The sequence below is a fragment of the Nannospalax galili genome, unplaced genomic scaffold (assembly GCF_000622305.1).
Source record: "Nannospalax galili isolate Female #2095 unplaced genomic scaffold, S.galili_v1.0 scaffold113, whole genome shotgun sequence".
Taxonomy (NCBI): domain Eukaryota; kingdom Metazoa; phylum Chordata; class Mammalia; order Rodentia; family Spalacidae; genus Nannospalax; species Nannospalax galili.
Genome location: NW_008335444.1, coordinates 7496677 through 7515733, shown reverse-complemented (window position 1 = coordinate 7515733; position 19057 = coordinate 7496677). Strand labels below are relative to the sequence as shown.

Here is a 19057-nt window from a genome sequence, read left to right as displayed (position 1 = left end):
CCACTGACTGCTCCTCCTGTGGTGTCCTTTCCCTGCAGGTGATTGTGTTCTGGGTAGATGAAGCAGGGGCCAGTTCTACGCACTGCCTCTCCCCACAGGCTGAGCATGCTGGAGTCCGCACCTACTTCTTCAGTGCTGAGAGCCCCGAAGAACAGGAGGCCTGGATCCAGGCCATGGGAGAGGCTGCCCGGGTACAGATCCCTCCAGCCCAGAAGTCAGTGCCCCAACCTGTGCGACACAGGTGAGTACCAGGGTACCTGGTGCAGGAATAAGAAGATGAAAAGGGGGAGCATTCTAAAAGTGCCCAGCTCTGTGACGTTGCTGGGCCCGGTGTGTGGGCTTGAACCTCTGGAGGGAATAGGGACCATCTCCTGCATCCACACAGAAGGCTGGGCTAAAAGGTTGCAGATCCTGAATTTCTCTTCCCCTGACCTGTTCCTCCTCCTCTTTCTGACCTGGAGGAGTCCACAGACAGCTCCATCAAAGCTTGGCCAGGAGCCAAAGGTGAGGGTCATTTGCTCATTGTTCCAGGATGTATTAAGCACACAACCTTTGGAGGATCAGGAAGGAATCAGGTTTGAATCACAGGTTAGCCACTTAGTTACTGGCACCTCAAGGTGAATGACTTAACTTCTCAGAATCTGAGTTTCCTTTTTCTCAAATCCAGCCATTATAATCCTCCTCTAGATGACTGTGAGAAGTGCAGAGAGCATGCATGAAGTCTTGATGTGTAGCATGGCTCAGCATGTGGCACTCTTAGCACCCATCATCACCCACGACCTCAGTGCCCGTCTCTCCTTTACCTGGGTCTGGGTATGAAGCCTTCATTTAAATGTTAACTAGGATCCAGAAGAAGTGACCTTACAGTGTAGTCTAGGTCTAGCCATGCATCTTAGAAACGTTTACCCAGCGGTGGATGGAACACAAGGTTCCATCCTTGTGTACTTCCAGAAGTTTGTTCATTTGTTTGACAGGTATTTACTATAGACACAACTAAATAGACACAACTAAATCCCATACCAGGTACTAAGAACACAGGAAAGAAATTCTGCCATGTTCCTGCCCTTATGGAGCTCACATTCTAAGGAAGTCAGACCTGGAAAAACTGTTTTAGAGAAGGGAACTGTCCTGTTCACCTGCCCCAGCAGCCTTCTGAGAGAAGATGGTATACCTATTCTGCCAGTGAGGAGTCCCCAAGACTCACAGAAGTCAAGTAGCTTTCTATAGGAGACAGGATAGAACTGTAGTAAGCCAATGTGTTTAAGAAGTTACTGTTGTGACGGTGGGGTATAGTACTAGTCAGATCTGTGGGGCTGGATTGCAGACAGATAACAGAGAAGACTAAACTAGGGAGACAGGGGTTAGTTGTGGCCACAGCTGAAGGCTGGGCTTCACACTGGTAGCAGAAGGGAGTGGAGAGTTGCCTGGAGGGCAGAACAAGCACAGTGTGCACAGGAGAGCTATTAGACATTATCTAATCATTGCCCAGCAACCAAGTAAAGCCTGGGATTTAGGAAGCAGAACTGCGCATCACTGTGTCCTGGTTCCATCACTCCCTTCCTGCCTCTTCCTCTCCACTTCTTTTCTCTTCCCAACCTGCTCCCCTGCCCCCCCCACGCTGGGCCAGTGCCACTGATGGCATCTATCTTGGCATCCTGCAGCCACGAGAAGCCAGACTCAGAGAACATCCCACCGAGCAAACATCAGCAGCAGCCACCCCACAATAGCCTCACCAAGCCAGAGCCCGAAGCCAAGACTCGGGGTGAGGGGGATGGCAGAGGTTGTGAGAAGGCCGAGCGGAGACCTGAGAGGTCTGAAGTTAAGAAAGAGCCTCTGGTGAAAGCCAACGGTCTCCCATCTGGACCTGAGCCAGCCTCAGCACCTGGCAGCCCTTACCCTGATGGCCCGAGGGTCCCAGGTGGCAGGGAGCAGCCCACCCAGCCCAATGGCTGGCAGTACAGCTCCCCAAGCCGACCAGGGAGCACTGCTTTCCCACCACAGAATGGGGACAGTGGGGGACACCGGCGGAGCTTTCCACCACGTTCTGACCATGACAAAATTGCCCAGCGGAAAAGCTCCATGAACCAACTTCAGCAGTGGGTGAATCTGCGCCGGGGAATGCCCCCACCCGAAGATCTTCGGAGGTGAGTGTCCTGGTGGCATGTGATGACTAGAACATAGGAAGGGGAAGTCACTTATGAAACATCTGTTTACTGGGAACCTTCTGGAAGCTGACTAGGCTGGGAAGCCAAGATGGTCCCTGATTCTCAGCTTGTTGGAATCCTTTGTAGCTCAGTGGCTCCATCTTCAGTCTGACCACTGCCTCTGCCTCTTGCTTCTCTGCTCCCTTCAAAAGAAAAGACAGACCTGGGTGTGGTGACATATGCCTGTAATTCCAGCACTTAGGAGGCAGAAGTAGGAAGATTAGGAGTTCTAAGATTATCCTCAGCTACATAGTAAGTAGAAGGGTAGCCTGAGCTACATGAGACCCTGTCTCAAAAAAGATAAAAAAGAAAAGAGGGGCTGGAGAGATTACTTGGTGGTTAAGAGCACTGACTGCTCTTGTAGGAGGACTTGGGTTCAGTTCCCATTACCCATATGATGGCTAACAATCATCTATAACTCCAGTTCCAGGGGATCCAATGCCCTCTTTTGGCCTCTTTGGGCATTGCACAACAAGGGTACACTTAAAACACAAAAACGCTAATCCACATAAAATATAAATAAATAAAAATTTAAAAACAAAGAAATAGAGGGGTACACTGCTCTGTTGCCACCTCCCAGGGTGTTGGGTAGGCAGGAATCAGGCAGGTATGTAAAGGGGCCTTGACTTTGTTCTGATCAAACATCCATCCATGCTGCGAATCCTAAAACATGCCCATCCAGTGCTTCCACCCACACAAGACTCACTGGTCACCAACCAACTTGTCAGTTTTTAATTTGCCCTATTGTTTGAAAGCTACTGTTTATAGGAAGTTGCTTTTTTTTTTTTTTTTAAAGAAAACAAAGGCACCTCAGTTGTCCTTGATGACCAGTTTGCTTCAGAGATTTAGCTGATGACTGGTTTTCAAATATTTGGTAACACTTATTGAGGCTATCATGTTTGTCAGGGTAAATGAGCTGAAGATGTGGGCAACTCTGGGGATTGTGGGTATAGCCTCAGGAGGGCCCCTAAATCCTAGAGAAGACTGCCCTCTAGCTGGCTAATGTCTCGCTGCCGGAAGTCCAGCTCTAGCCATTGGCCTCTCTGGGTGTGAGTCCCAGGAACCTACTGGTTCTGTCTTATCAAGACCATAGGACCAGGAAGCCACTCTTTCTTTCATCCTTCAAGTGTTTGGTACACTTGGATATTTTCTTCCACTACCTGTTTTGAAAAGGACCTGGTAAATTGGTTCATACTCAGATGGTGATTTTAAAGAAACACAGATTTAACTCTGACTGGTTCAGTCTTCAGTTCCATGGAGCTGGTTGGGGATGGGACTTTCCCTCGTGCCTAGAATAAGCCTAGGCCCCCTACCTGGGTAGTGGTATTCACTGTGTGCCCACTGAATGCCCTGGGGCACCAATCACTTGTTCAAGCACCAGTTCTGACCTGGAGGACTGGGCATGGACTCGGCCACCAGTGTGTGGGTAGACATTTTGTCTGCTTTTCTTATAATGTCTTCTCTCTCAGTCCTTCTAGGTTCTACCCTGTGTCTCGCAGGGTCCCTGAGTATTACAGCCCCTACTCCTCCCAGTACCCCGATGATTACCAGTACTATCCACCAGGGGTGCGGCCAGACAGCATTTGTTCTATGCCAGCTTATGATCGGATTAGTCCACCCTGGGCCGTGGAGGACAAGCGCCACTCCTTCCGTAATGGGGGTGGTCCTACCTACCAGCTTCGTGAATGGAAGGACCCCACCAGTTATGGGAGGCAGGATGGCACTGTCTGGATCCCCAGCCCCTCCCGGCAGCCAGTCTATTACGATGAGCTGGATGCTGCTTCAGGCTCCTTGCGTCGCCTGTCCTTGCAACCCCGTTCGCACTCTGTGCCCCGCTCGCCCAGCCAGGGCTCCTACAGTCGTGCCCGCATCTACTCCCCTGTGCGCTCACCCAGTGCCCGTTTTGATCGGCTGCCACCTCGCAGTGAGGACATCTATGCCGACCCTGCTGCTTATGTGATGAGGCGTTCCATCAGCTCCCCCAAGGTGAGCTACTAGCTGCCCTTCCCTCCTTATCCCCTGAAACCATGTGCTAGAAGAAGCAGAGATACTGGGATATCTGGGATGTGGACCCCTAGGCTGTGCCCTATGACCAGGAACCTGCTCTGAGGAGCCTGGCCTCTTGCACCAACCCTAAGGGCCTTCCTTGGGGGTGTCTGAATAGGAACCTTGCCCACTGTGCCCATTCCCAGGTTGTGCTGGAAACTGTGCTGTGTATAAGAGGGCAGAGGAAGTCTGTCTTTTCCAATCTTGAGAACTCAGACAGGTTATTATGAAGGGGCTGCTGTGAATTTTAGTTGAAAATCTCCTCTGGGTCAGAATACAGACATTCCTAACCTTGAATTTCAATTGGTAGGGAAGTCTGTGTCCCAACCAGACCCTCTTACCTCTGCAATCCCCTTTCTCTTCCAGTATGATTACCTGGGAGACAGGCGGCCAGTCCCTGCAGGACTGTTCCCCTACAACTACCCACCATCCCCCACGGTCCACGATAAGATGGTACGTCCTCTCCTCCCTTCCACTCCACCTCAGGACCTCTTCTTCTTATAGGAGCCACCCAAGGTGGAGCTGAACTGGGGCAGGTGCCAGGGATGTCCTGAGCCTAGTACCTGACCCATGTGTTTTTAGCAGTCTCTGGACACCTCCTGCTTCCCTGTCAGGACTCAAGCCCCATTACAGAGTTTCTCACCACTTACCCCTTCCCTGTAGCACAGAGCAGAGAACATGTGCTCTCTGGCTCCTCCCCACTTCAGCACAGCTCTCCTCCCCTGTATGCAGCTGGAAGGTCTAGGACCAGGTTAGGAGCACCAGCTGGATGCAGAGTCAGGCCTGGACTCCTCAGCCAAAGCATCTGGACTCCTACATCAGAGTATTTGGATGTCCTCCTCAGTCTCGCCCTTTGTTTGGAATGCCACTTACTGGGAAAGGGGCAGGGATGTGGTCGAGGAAGAAAAGGTTTTCCACAGTGTCTGCTCCCTTTGCTCTCCCTTTCCTACTGGTGTCTCTTCTTGGAATGTGTTTCCTTGAGAAATTTGCCTTCACCTAGAGAATTAGGTGCAGACACTCCTGGATGGGTTGGGGAGAGCTGCACCTAACAGAACCTCTGTCCTGCACAGGAAGCCAGGGTGGAAAAGGTCATGTAGATGTGAGGACAGCCATTACCGCCCCCCACTCCGACACACAGTGATTCTCACTCTGCCAGTGTTCAGACTCCATATCCACGTACCTCTTCAGAAACAGCCTATTCCAGAAAAGTCAGAAACAGCTGCTGATGAGATTTGTAAGGGGGTGGGGCAGACCTAGGAGAGGTGACAGACAGGAAAGAGTGTGTCCCTCATTCTCCTCCACCTGCCTGTGGTCTTGTCCCCTCTTTCCCCCAGAACTACTTAAAGGACAAGACAGAGACTTTTCCTCATCCATGCCTAGCTAACTCTTAACTGCTTTGCTTCTTTTTTTATTTTCTTTTGTGTGTTCCTGTTTGTTTGTGTTGCTGGTTGGCCCTTTGGCCTCGGGCTCCGGGTAGGATGAACTTTTAGATCTTCAGTTGCAAAGAAACCTAGAGTATTTGGACCAGCAGGTAGGCAGAGCTGGTGCCCCTCACCATCCCACTGTCTTCTGTCCTGTCTCCCTATTCCTCCCCACCCCCACATCTTCCAACCATTTGACAGCCTTTGTTGGTGTCATCAGGACACAACAAAGTGGCTTGTGTTTTTGGTTTGCTCTCTCACCCCCTCTCCCTTCAAATCCCTTTAGGGCAGTTGGGGGCTTCCACAGGAAAGAAGCATATTAATAGGCACATGCATAATTAAGGCTACCTCATATTCTCCAGTGCTTAGCCCAGATGGAACTGCCCTGAGGGGCAAGCAGGGATTTGCAGTTTTGCTGAAAATGTAGAGACAAGTAGGCTAGCTCAGGGTTTGGTCCTAAAATGTCAGGGATTTAGTTAAGGCCAAATCTGGAAAATCATGTTATATTCCATTGGTCATTGTTAAGCTCTATAAGTTGTGACTGAGACATACAGACCTGCCCTAGAAGGACTTAGAAAATGATATCAATATATTTGACAGCTTTTCAACAAAGCTCTTTTGCACACATAGCTCGTGGTCCTGAGAACTGAGCGTGGTTGACAGAGGTAATAATATCAAGTCAGTCTGGCTGGTGAGCAGTAAGACACAAGTTGCTGACTGCCTGGCTCCTATTTCAGGCTCTCCTGCCCTGATCTCCCATGCCTTTTGAGTCCAAACAGGGCTATCTAAAAGGACTAGGTCTGAACAGGTTGTAGGTCAATCTGGGCAATTCTTTGAGCATACACTCTTATGCTCAGATGTATATTACTAACCACAGAGGATCTGAAAGTCCACAGCATCATCCTATGGAGCCAGCCTAGAGTGGTAGAGATGATAGGATTAATTAATAATAATGGCAGCAACCACCATTATTTGGTGTTTCCTTCATACCCCATACTAGACTAAGCAGAATAGATCCCAACTCATTTAATCTTTCTAATAATTCTACAAGATGGGTATTGTTATTATTTCCATTTTATAGCCAAGGAAATAAAACACAGAGAGATTAAATAACATAGTAAGGATACAGCCAGTGAGTAATGGAGCTTGGGTTTTGACCCAGTTTATAGGTGGGAATCTGAGAGGTGGCAAACCTGGGGTCGAATCTGATCAGGATGAGTCCATGCTCTTAAACTTGCAGGCAGAATCATGACTTTGATATTACTCTATTAACAGCTATGATTCTGTGTTCTTCCAGGAGCAGATCATCTCATGGGGTGTCTCTGTTATGATGAGGTCATCCTTACAAAGGACCTTGGGTACTGGGAAGCTCTAATAACCACAGTTTAGTCAGCAGGGGCTCCTGGTCCTCAAAGCCTCACATTCTTATTCCAAAATCCATGTTATATTCATGCCATACACATTCTGGGCCATGTGGGGACAAGTCCCAAGATGCCCACTCAGAGCATGGCTTGGAAGCCCTGGATCCTCCCAGAGGGAAGCAAGATCTGTGGTATCTTCGAGTAGGAAGGACTCAGGCCTCTAGCTTCCCGAGCAGGCTGTCTTCTAAGTCTTCTTGTGGCTGACTCTCTGCCCTGTCCTTAGTGCCTGACTATCCAAGTATTTGGAGCATCTGTCCTTGCAGGGGGGCTGGGCTGCGAGGCTAGGGTCTTCAGAACTCACCTTCTGGAGGGCCCTCCTGCCTGTAAGCTAACATCCTTAAGAGGCAGTCCTGTGTGATGAGGGGACAGACACAGCCAGACGATGCCATGCTGGGCAGCGCTGGGGAAGCATCTCCCTGGTTCTATGTTTTCAGACAGGGTAGAGCCTGCTATTCTACCTCATAGAGGTACTGGGAGAATCAGATGGGAAAGCACATGGGAGCTCTCTATGAAGCTCCATTGGTGAAAAGTAGTGAATGCCACTATTATTTTATTGTTCTTCTAAACCTCAAAAAAGAAAAAAAATATCCACAGAACACCATATACTATGTATCAGGTATTGGGTCAGGTTTTTTCTCACAGAATCTCCCTAGCAGTTCAGAAAATTAGAGGTAGCACACAGGATCCCCCTAGAATAGAGGCCTACGTGAGCTGCAGTATCCCCAAAGTTTGGCACAGGTACAGGATGCTGCCTGCCTTTGTTGCTTCTCCCTTGTGGGAAAAAAATGAGGTCAGTAGGTACCCAGGAAGAGCCTAGTCTTCTCTTGTCCTCTATAGACTCACACACATGTGCACACACAGACATGCACACTCTCTAGGAAGGCAGAGACTGGAATGACTTTGGATCTTTAGTGAAAACGTAGTTACCATCCTGTTGGTTTTATAACTCATATTCAGACTCATTTTATAAGCATTCTTGAAAAGCCTTTTACATCATACTTTATACCACAGGAAGAACTCCAGGTGGACTTAAAGAAGTAGAAAAATTAGATGTTGAAAGTCTTTTAAAATGCTGAAGATCCTGAAATGAGGGCCCTGGGTCCTGTCCTGTCCACAGCATGCAGAAACAGAGCTATGTTTGGGTTGTTGCCCCAAAAGGGTAAGAGGAAGAAAAGACAGCAGGTCCAACCAAGGTTGGGAGACTGGATAAAACTCTGACCACAGATCATCCCTAATGTGGCTCTGTCCTTTCCTCAGTTACTTTCCCTTCCAAAAGCCTTTCCTACACACCTCCCTTCTGCCTTCTCTCATCATCTGCTGTGGAACATGGAGTTAAAGGGACACAACCAAGTACATTTCTTGACAGGTTCACTTTTGATCCTCTCTCACCGGAGCCAATGGCAAAATGAGGGCATATCTGATTGATCTAGTTGGCCTGCCTTCCCTTTTCCTTCCCTCCTTCCCTCCTCCTTTCATTTCTCCCTCTACTTTCCTGTGATCCTTGAAATACAAAGATGACCTAGTAGAGAGCAGTGCTCCAACATCTGGTGTCCCTTTAACACGGCTCACTTGTCTTGGCCTACTTGTTTGCTTCCCAGTGCCATCCCAGATCCTCATGGATGCTGCCAGCCCAGCTCTGGAACTGTGCTTAGTGATCCTATGGGACAGCCAGGGGAGGGAAGGGGTGTGCCTATTCATTTGAAAAGGCTACGCTGAGATCAGGTCCCAGGTTTGCTGTTTTAGTTCAGTTTTGAGTGAATTGGGGGAGCCTGGCCTTTCCAACTCTGTGGTCTTCATCCAAATCAGAAATGGGAAGGAGAGAACAGCCTGGCCTGTGTGGTCGACACCCTGTGGCAGAGTCCCTGGACCTTGACTCTTTCTATACTGTTGGTGAGGGTCAAGTGGCTTCCTGGGACCCTGCTGTGGCCTTTCTACTAAGGCAGCACCTGTCAGTGCTGGTCCTGGAAAAGTTCACAGGATGAACAATGGTGAAGTCAAGCACAAGGTGCTGGAAGCCCCAAGAGCAGCTGCCCTTCCCTCTTTCCTGCGAACAACCACAGGGGTGTGTGGGGAGATACCCATACCCAGGGCTGAGTGAATTCTACATTCCTTCCTCCGCTGCAGATGAGTGAGAGTGAGACTCTCATCAGTATGGTGAACCGCATGGTGGAGAACTCCTCCCCCAGGGCCCAACTCTTCATGCAAGTAAGGCCTCTGCCTGCCAGCATGTCCCTGTCAATGCCACCTCAGCCGCTTGTTGCATGGTCAGGTCACCCTGTCTGGGATGAAACCCATTGCACCCAGTCTGCTCATCTGCCAGGCCTCATCTCCCTTTAACAGGTTCTGCCTGGTCTTCCTCCCTAACTCCATCTCCATTCTTCATGTTCATGGGTAAACCCAAGGCCCATTTCCCCACCATCACAGCAGTCAGCAGCAACATCTCATGCACGCTGAGGATTGCAAACCTGCTTTTTGAATGCCCATGATGCCCAGTTCATATTTGCTGAATTCTTGACAGATGTTATTTGGGTTGGGGCATAAGAGGCAGCATAACCATCCAGTGCCAAAGATGTGTAATCTATGTTATGCTCACCACTGTGTTGTTAATGCAAGGTAGTGTTAGCTGGACCCAAGATACATTTGGATTCTTGGCAGTCCTGTTTTAGGTGAAGGCCCTGTGATTAGTCTCAGTCTACTTGGGCAGCAGTTCTCCAGGGTTTCTGGCACTCATTCCTGCCATACGCCCATGCTCTGTCCCCACAAACTGCCTGGGAATTACTGGTGGTCTCATGGTTGTTTCAACTGGGGAGCTCTGCCCTCCAGCAGGCCCTTCGGTAAGAGAAAGGAGATGCAGGTGATGAGGCCAGGAGAGTTGTAACCTTTCCAGAATCAGCTGAGGACCATCAGGATGGAGTCTAGATGGTGCTATCACAGACTCTACAGCCAGGGGATGTAGAAATAGCTCAGGCTCCTGGCACAGAAGTACCATAGGTGATGGGCAATGGTCCTGGCAGAAATGAAGCAGGATTGTAATACCAGCTTCCTCATCCACCCACCATCACCTGCCCCTGCTGCAGTAACCAACCTCATATTCCTGCAGGTCCCTGCATACCCAGAGGTGTTCCGGGATGGCCTCCACACCTTCAAGCTAAACGAGCAAGATACGGATGTAAGGGCAGCTCTCCCTGCTCCCTCTGTCCATGGCAGCCTCCTCATGCTGTCCTCTAAATCCTTGCTTTCTCCTGTGGAGGCTTTTCTCCAACCCCCCGACCCTTCAGACATTTTGCCCATGTCCTGTCACCACCACCATCACGAACACAGCATTCCACCTGCTTCCTCCTTCTCCCCCTTCTTTTCTTGGCCTTACTCTCACCCTTACCTCCCACTCTGGCTCTGTCTTTTATGCTGAGCTGCAGGCCCACGTCTATAGCAGTGGCAGGGATGCTGCAGACTTTGTTAGCAGTAAATCAGTCAGTGCCTGGCCTGGTGTTAGCTGGTAACTACAATGAGTAGTTCAGGGACAAAGGGGGTAACCTATGAGAAAGGCCTTGAAGTTTAAAGCCCCAGAGGGCAAGATTGGGCTCAGTGGAAAAGATGGTGAAGAAGGCACGAGTAGAGATGTGGACATGGAAAACATGACCCTCCAGAAGAGACAGTTGGCTCTGCCTGCCGCCTCTTCATCACCACTGACCCTGCTTGGGCAGTGGATCTGTGCTACAGGCCTGTGAGGGGGTGTCTATCCAGACAAAGACCAGAGCTAAAAAGGGCTCTGGTCAAGCTGTTCTGAGGCTTTGGAAGGAGATTGGAGTTTGGGGGCAAGAGAGAAGAGGGCATCCTGTGGAGCTGAGCTCAGGGCCGGTACACATTGCATTGCTTCTTCTAAAACTGTTCCCATACCCTGCCTGCCCCCTTCCCCAGCCAAGAAGGTGAGGCCACACTGTCTTCTCAGCCCTCTGGGAATTTTGCCCCTACAGGAGGATGGGGATACAGGATGCACTTGACTCTTAGCCCCTTCCACTTGTTCAAAGAATTATCACATCTCATTTCCTAAGATGGAGACCCATCGTGTTCTTCCCCAGAGCCTCCACGGTCAAGATGAAGGCCTAAGGTTCCTCGGCAGGGGAAAGTGTTGGTATCCAGAGGTCATGCCCTGCCAATCCAAGTCCCAGGTCCCCATCAAATCATGTCCTTTATCCCCCTCTTTCTCCCTCTCCTCTGCCCTCTGGGCCCCCAGAAGCTGCTGGGAAAGCTATGTGAGCAGAACAAGGTGGTGAGGGAGCAGGACCGGCTGGTGCAGCAACTCCGAGCGGAGAAGGTAAGAGCCTAGGGTGTTCTGGAGGTGGGGCTGGTGTGGATAAGGTGTGATGCTGTCTCTATCCTTACATAGCTAGTGAAGCTTTGTCTTCCTAGAACTATGACCCACCTTTACTCAGAATAGCTGAGTATCTCCCAAGGGACAGTAGCAATATGAGGACAACCTCTGCTGAGCTACCTGATTGAACTGCTAGGGCCTCTGGCATCTGCTGTTAAAAACCCCAGAGAGAGCCACTGGACAGCTCATGCCACCCTTCCCACTGCCTTTTTTCAGGAAAGCCTGGAAAGTGCCTTGATGGGAACCCACCAGGAGCTGGAGATGTTTGGAAGCCAGCCTGCCTACCCAGAGAAGCTGCTGCACAAGAAGGAATCGCTGCAGAACCAGCTCATCAACATCCGGGTGGAGCTGTCACAGGCAACTACGGTAACCTGGGAGCAGGGTCTATGGCCCACAACCTCCCTCTTGTGCTACCCTGATCTGGATGTCTCCTATGATAGCAGAATGCTTCTGCTGTGAGGGCCATAAGCAAATAGCAAGTATGTCCACGTACTCATTCCCAGGTATCTCCACCCAAAAAATGAGCTCATTTCCCACAGGCCATAGCTGTATCAGGGTTCCTTTGTGGCAGTGCGTAGCTGAAGGTTACTGAATTCCCTGGCTTCTCTAAGCCATCTCTACCTTGGAGAAGTAGAGCACTGATAGATCTACCATTGCCAAGCTAGTGGACTGGGGCAGATCCCCCAACACTGTTCTCTTTCCAGGCACATTCCTCCTTGCCCTCACTTCTTGCCCCATCTTGGGTAAAACAGGAGGATATAGAAACCTTCCCCCTTTCACCTGAAATGATTCTGCTTTCTACATCTGTGTGCCATGGGATATACTTTTTCCTCTCTGGTACAGCTAATGTTGGCCATCAACAAAGCACCTTAGCCTTGGTCCCTGGCCTTAGGTGTCCTGACCCCAGGCCCCTTTGCAGCAAAGGATGGCAACAGTGGCTTCCTTGGTATATTAGTTTTTTCTGTGACAAAATACTTGACCAAAACAACTACAAGAAGAAAGGGTTTATTTTGGCTCATAGTTCAAAGGGATACAGCCCATCGTGGTGGGAAAGGCAAGTAGCAGGAGTGTGAGCAGATGGTCACATTGCATCCACACTCAGGAAGCAGAGAGAAGATGGTGCTCAGCTCATTTCCCCCTTTTTATTCAATTCTGGACCTAGTCTGTGAGATGGTGCCACCTGTATTCAGAGCACATCTTCCCTCTTCAATTAATCCTCCCCAGAAACACCTTCACAGACATACCCAGAGGTGTGTTCCATGGTGATTCTAAATCCAGTTGAGTTGTCAATGAAGATAAACTATCACACCCAGAAACCCTCTCCCCTACAGGCACTGACCACCAGCACAGTGGAGTATGAGAACCTCGAGTCTGAGGTCTCTGCCCTGCATGATGACCTCTGGGAGCAGCTCAATTTGGACATCCAGGTGAAAAGGGAACTCCAGCAGGTGGGGGAAGATGTGTTCTGTGCCTTTCTTCATCCTTTTGAAAAAGGAGAAGCAAGTGGCTCCCTTCAAGAGTTGGTAACGAGACCAAAAAAAGAATCTCAGGCCACTTGTAAGATGGTATCTGTTAGGATGATGACGAGAGTCTTCTATGTTCCTTCTCAACTCATAGGGGACTTAGGTTAGAAACAGGGTGTGTGGATATAAATACTTCTCAAGGCACTGGAAAAGCTGGCCGTGCAGGGGCCATCTATGCTGTTTCAGATAGGTACAAGGCTTCCCTTCCGGAGCTGGGTGGAGATCGGGCAGCTTTGAGGGGGAAGAGGATCTTAGAGATTCTGCTTTTTTCCTGTCTTCTCTCTGCACAGGTCCTGCCTCTTCTCCAGCTGCTTTTGCAAGCTCTGTTACTCTGATGCACTTAACAACCTGCTCTCCCCCATTTTCTTCCAGTTTCCCTCCTAATAACAAAATTCACCTCTTCTGCCTTGGGTTGGGTGGGGTGAAGTAAGGACCCAGAGGACACAAATACTACTATGTCCCATGGTCCAGCAGCACATTACATACACATTTTAGGAGGGAGGATGAGGCCCTGGTCAAGAGCACCAGCTTCCAAATCAAAATGACCCATATTTAGACAGTGGCTATGCAGCTTACTCAGTAGATAACCCTGCATTTAAGTCTCCTTGCTCAGAAGTGAACATGAAGAGAAGCAAGAAACTGGAAGGTCTTGCTGGATAGAAAACAGGACATGTCCCCTGATTCCCCCGTGGCAGGGCAGTTCAGTGGGGACCCCCATTCCCTCTTACTTGTGAGGATTTGGCAGTTCAGGAGACACAACTTTATAAAAGATAATGAGGCAGAGACTTCTCATGAGAAAGATGTTTGCACTGGAGAAGGCTGCATGGGCAGGAGCACGGGAGTTCTGCCTCCTGGTCAGAGGGGTCCAGGCTGGGGGCACTGGGTCACTGGCCCTAGCCACCATCTTTGAGTCACTCTGTGGCTATTTCAGAATGAGGTGCTCAATCGTCAAATTCAGAAAGAGATCTGGAGGATCCAAGATGTGATGGAGGGGCTGAGGAAGAACAACCCGTCCCGGGGCACCGACACAGCCAAGCACAGAGGTGAACGCCTTCAGCATTCCTCACCTCCTGTTAACACACCTGCCAACTCACATTCATGGGCCCACTGGTGACCTGTGACCCTACTTGGAGCTATCCTTGGGTCCAGGGCCTCAGGCTGACTTTCGTTGACACTCTGGGCCACAGTGTCATCTCCATTTGCCATCGTCCCTGCCTAGAGTAGCTCTCATCAGCCAGCCTGTGACCCTGGCACTCATAGGTTCCTCCCTACTTCCTCTCCTCCTGGTACTCATGTGCACATCATGCCACACATTTTTCCGTGCCTTACATATCTCTCTGTTTCCCCAGGAGGACTCAGCACCTCAGCAACCTATAGCTCCAACAGCCCTGCCAGCCCTCTCAGCTCTGCCAGCCTTACCAGTCCCCTGAGCCCTTTTTCAATGGTGTCTGGCTCTCAGGGTTCCCCGACCAAGCTGGGGTCCAGTGAGGTAAGCTAGGGAAACAGTACAAGATGAGCAGGGGAAGGATGGCCAGAGTCTGACTGCCTGAAAGGACACAAAGTCTGCCAATCTCTTGCCCCTGAGGCTCCATCCTAGTGCTTTGGGTCTTGGTGTCTGGGAACCATTCTAATACCAGTTTTGTGACTTTCCCTTGGGGTTTCCCCTGTACCCACTCTCATCTTTACCTGTTACCTTTAGCTGCCCCTCAAGGAAGTCTTGAGTCCCAACATGTTTAGCAAAGATCCTCTATACTTTATGGGAATTTAAATCAGGAGTGTCCCAAGGTCAGATGGTTGAGGGTCAGTGTGGGGAGCTGTTTCCTAGTCAGTCAGCACATATTCATGGGATGGAATAGGCAAGGATAGAATGAAGCTCTCTGAAAGATAATCACATAGGCCCTTCGTTCAGAGAGCCTAGCATCCAACAGGGACCAGTTCATAGCAGGCCACAGCCCACAGAAGACAGTGCTCTATGTCTCAGAATTGAGTCACATGGTTCTATAAAGCTTTGGGACCGCTGGTACATTTGGATAGGAAGAAGTCCAAGGGAGTGGTCCTACAGGCTAGAGAGATGGAGGCAAAGAAACAGGAGAGGGAAATGCCTGGCATGGTAGAGAGGCAGTGGTGAGGGAGTGTTAGAAAAGTGGGGAATCATATGGAGGGGCAGGCAGAAGGGGCTCAGTTGAGAAAGGCCTGCAGGCCAGGCAGAGGGCCACCCGTGGAGTTGGAGCTCTGCCAGGCCAGGGTAGGGTGTAGTGCCCAGTCCGAGGGCATGCTTCCAAGGATGAGAATGCCTGACTCCTGCTAACTCTTTCTTCTGCTCTCACAGTGGCTGCTCTCCTTCTTCCTAATGCTCTGACTTCTTTCTGCCTCAGGAACCTGGCCCACCTCGGCCACCCCTCCCCAAAGCCTACGTCCCCCTGGAATCTCCTCCCACCGTCCCTCCGCTACCTAATGAGAGCCGCTTCTGGCCATACCCCAACTCCCCTTCCTGGCACCGCAGTGGTGAGACAGCCAGGGGTCAGGTACCCAGCGTCTTTGGCTTCTGGAGGGTGGGATGGTGCAACATAGGGCAAAGGGCGAGGTGAGGGACAAGGTAGGGTGTTGAGGTTGTTTCCCCAATCATTTTCCCGAAGTTCAATTCCTGCTGTGCCCAAGAGAAATTAAAGAGCCCTTTCTGAGGCAGTCTCAAAGGCCATCTTCCCCTTTTTGCTCTGAAGACAATGGGGACACAAATTGCAGCCCTACCTAAGCCAAGCTCATGAGCTGCTGATGGTTGTGAGTACAGATCCATATCAACATGATCAGCCAAAGGAAATGGAGGGATACCTTTCCCCAGGCTCTTTGCAGTCTCTTCCTGTCCCTTGGCCACCTCAGCCCTCAGACCTCTCATGTTCTTTTTCTGTTTCTGCTTTGTTGTGTTCTCATGAGCCCCTAGAGTATAAGGACACAGACCCTCTTCTCCCCTGTTCTGGCTCCTTCTCTCACCTAGGACCTTAGCAAAGACTAGTAGATGTGCAGTTAGACTTAGATGGCATTGTACAATGAGAAGAAAGAGCCCCGTGTTCAGTATTGGGAGACCCATGTTCAATCTAGACTCAGCTACATGTGATTGGGTCACCACTGAGGTCTTGTCAGTGAGACAGGGAGAATAGTTGGTATTGACTGTAGCTGACCAAGGAGGACGAGACTTGGGTTTCAGATCCCAGCCTGCTCTTCTTTCTGTATTTTTCTCACTGAAGCTTAGACTCTTTGCCACACATGGTGGTACACATCTTTAATCTCATCATCACTTGGGAGACAGAGGCAGGCAAATCACTGTGAGATCAAGGCCTGGGATGGTCTACATAGTGAGACTCCATCTCAAAAACAAAAAAACTTTAACTTCACAATATGAGGAGGAGGCTCAGATGATGTCTGAGGCCTCCTGATCCATAAACCCACAAGCAAATGCCCTTTCCATCTCCCCAGAACCCTGGTACCTAGGCCTGCCTGGTTCTGTCTTCACAGTCTTTGTGGATCCTGACAGGCTTCTCAGAGACCCTAAGTTTTGTAGCCCCATCCTCTGGCCACTCCTTGCTATGAGCCAGAGCTTGCCATGGGTCTGTTCTTTCTCCAAGCTCGCCAAGATAACTGGGTGGGACAGGGGCCTGTCTGATGAGCCTGGGCTATAGCCCTCCTGGCCTTTGATTTTCAACAGGGCCCAGACTGAAGTGCGTGAGTTGGAGCCATCCGTGCACACTACTAGCTAGCACACATAGAAAGGAGGCTATGGAGGCCAAGTCCCGGCAGTCACCCTAGCATCAGCTATCTTTTCATTCCTTCTCTCCAGCCCAAGACAAGCTATGAGCAAAACAAGAAAGATCCCCACCAGACATCGCCCCTGGACACCCCCAGAGATATCAGCCTTGTGCCCACCAGACAAGAGGTGGAGGCAGAGAAGCAGGCAGCTCTCAACAAAGGTACGAGTCTCAGCCTATCTTTGCCTAAAGCTAAGACCAGAGAGGACTGGCCTAGGTCCGTCTTCATACTCAGCTGCTCACCCACCCTAGGCCCTCAGCCTCAGTGGAGAGGACAACCAGGCCTCTCCCCAAGAAGCAGGCACTCTGGCCTTTGCTTCCCACAAGGCCCACTGGCTGCTCTGTCTCCCTGTAGTTGGCATTGTGCCTCCTCGGACAAAGTCTCCCGCTGAGGAAGAGATGACCCCGTCAGCGGTGGTGAGGAGGACGTCCAGTGGACTCACCAATGGCCTTGCCTCACGGGTGAGTACCCAGCTGCAGTCTCTGGGGGCTTGTACCCAGTTGCTATGTCCACTCAAGGACCAGGCAGGTGGAACAAGTGGGAAGAAGAATCCTCCTTCAGAGGTGTATCAAGGGCCAAGGAAGATGGGCACAGTGAAACATAGGAGCATTTAGCATTATCATAGCATGCTGTTGGTGAATGTAACAAAAACAGCAGCAAAAGCCAGAGACCAGAGAGAGGTGCTGTGTGTTAGTTCCCTAGGGCTACTGGGAGTTACCACATACATTGGTGGCTTAAAACAACATAGCTTTCTGTTCTGTTTGGAGGCCAGAAGTTCAAAGTCAAGGTATCATCAAGGGTCTGTCTCTTTGGAAACCTGGTTTCCAAATCTGTCCCCTGCCTCTCTTCCTAGTTTCTGATGGTTCTTGGCATGCTTAGTATTCATCCAGTCTCTATATTCACATCACCTTCTCTGTATGTCTTTTCTTATAAGGATTCTTATAAGAAATAATCCACTTCTCAATGGATTTAGGGCCCCTAGGTTCATGACGATCTCATCTTGGGATTTTAAAAAAATTTTATTTATATTTTTATTTTATGTGTACGCGAGTATCGCCTGTGTGTAGGTAAGTTGCACCCGTGTCATGCAATGCCCGTGGAGGTCAGAAGAGGTCGTTGGATCCCCTGGGACTGGAGTTACGGGCAGTTGTTAGCTGCCATGTGGGTGCTGGGATTCGAACCCGGGTCTTCTGCAAGAACAACCAGTGTTCTTAACCGCTGAGCCATCTCTCCAGCCCTCATCTTGGGATTTTTCATTACAGCTGCAGGGACCTATTTCAAAAAGGGGCGATAGTCTCAGGTATCCAAGGTTAAGATTTAGATATATCTTTTGGGGGTCACTATTTGAGAACTTCAGTGCAAAATTGCATGCCCTTTTACTTGTGAAATATTTATTCCATCCCAGTAGCCCCAAATCTCAGCTCGGGAGCTATCTTTTCATTCCTTCTCCTCAGCCCAAGACAAGCTATGACATCATCATCAACTTTAAAACTGAAGTCACATCTAAATATCATTAGCTCAGAAGTCCCACATCCCAAGCCAGGTGTGAAGGCTCATGCTTATAATCCCATCACTTGAAGCTGAGGCAGAAGGATCTTTGTAAGTTTCAGATCAGCCTAGTTTGCATAGTGAGTTCCCGCCAGCATGGGCTACATAATGAGACCTGTCCCTGCCTCAGAAAACAAAGACAAACAGGACTGAGGTGATGGTTCAGCTGGTAAAATGCTTGCTGTACAGACATGAGAACCTGAGTTCAAATTCCCAACACCCATGTAAAAGCTGGGCATGAAGGCATGTACCTATAACCCAACTCTGGGGGGCATGGGAGATAGGTATATCTGGAGGCTCATTGTTAGCTAGCATAGCTAAAATAGTAAGCTCTAAGTCCAGTGAGAGACCTTGTCTTAAAAAATAATATGGAGGGGCTCTTGCAGAGGACCTGGATTTGGTTCCCAGTCCCCACATGGCAGCTCACAGCCATCCATAACTCCCGTTCCAGGCAAATCTCACACCCTCTTCTGACCTCTGTGGGCATTTCATGACGGGGTACACTTACATACATGCAGGCAAAATACACCACATAAAATAAAAATAAATAAATTTTATGAACAATGTGGAGAACAATAGAGAAAGATAAGTGAAGTCACCTTCTAGCCTCTATACATGCACATACAGGTGTGTTCTCACACAAATGTATACATACATGCAGAGAGAGAGAGAGAGAGAGAGAGAGAGAGAGAGAGAGATCACAGATAATCTAACTATTATA

At 49.8% G+C, this 19057-nt stretch overlaps 1 protein-coding gene across 3 annotated transcripts in view; it reads left to right on the top strand.

The window, feature by feature from the left end:
- The window catches only part of Plekha6 (pleckstrin homology domain containing A6), a 142765-nt gene that overhangs the window by 110106 nt on the left and 13602 nt on the right, over nt 1-19057 (top strand). For 2 of the 3 annotated variants that reach the window (XM_029562194.1, XM_008830384.2), the window contains 15 exons: nt 39-241; nt 1662-2144; nt 3674-4190; nt 4617-4703; nt 5728-5781; nt 9217-9297; nt 10193-10261; nt 11327-11407; nt 11681-11830; nt 12796-12891; nt 13919-14030; nt 14337-14476; nt 15363-15512; nt 16820-16949; nt 17143-17249. In XM_029562194.1, coding sequence (XP_029418054.1) covers nt 39-241; nt 1662-2144; nt 3674-4190; nt 4617-4703; nt 5728-5781; nt 9217-9297; nt 10193-10261; nt 11327-11407; nt 11681-11830; nt 12796-12891; nt 13919-14030; nt 14337-14476; nt 15363-15512; nt 16820-16949; nt 17143-17249 — 2460 coding nt within the window. The remainder of the gene's footprint in view (nt 1-38; nt 242-1661; nt 2145-3673; nt 4191-4616; nt 4704-5727; nt 5782-9216; nt 9298-10192; nt 10262-11326; nt 11408-11680; nt 11831-12795; nt 12892-13918; nt 14031-14336; nt 14477-15362; nt 15513-16819; nt 16950-17142; nt 17250-19057) is intronic. The other variant, XM_008830385.3, reaches the window with a different exon arrangement.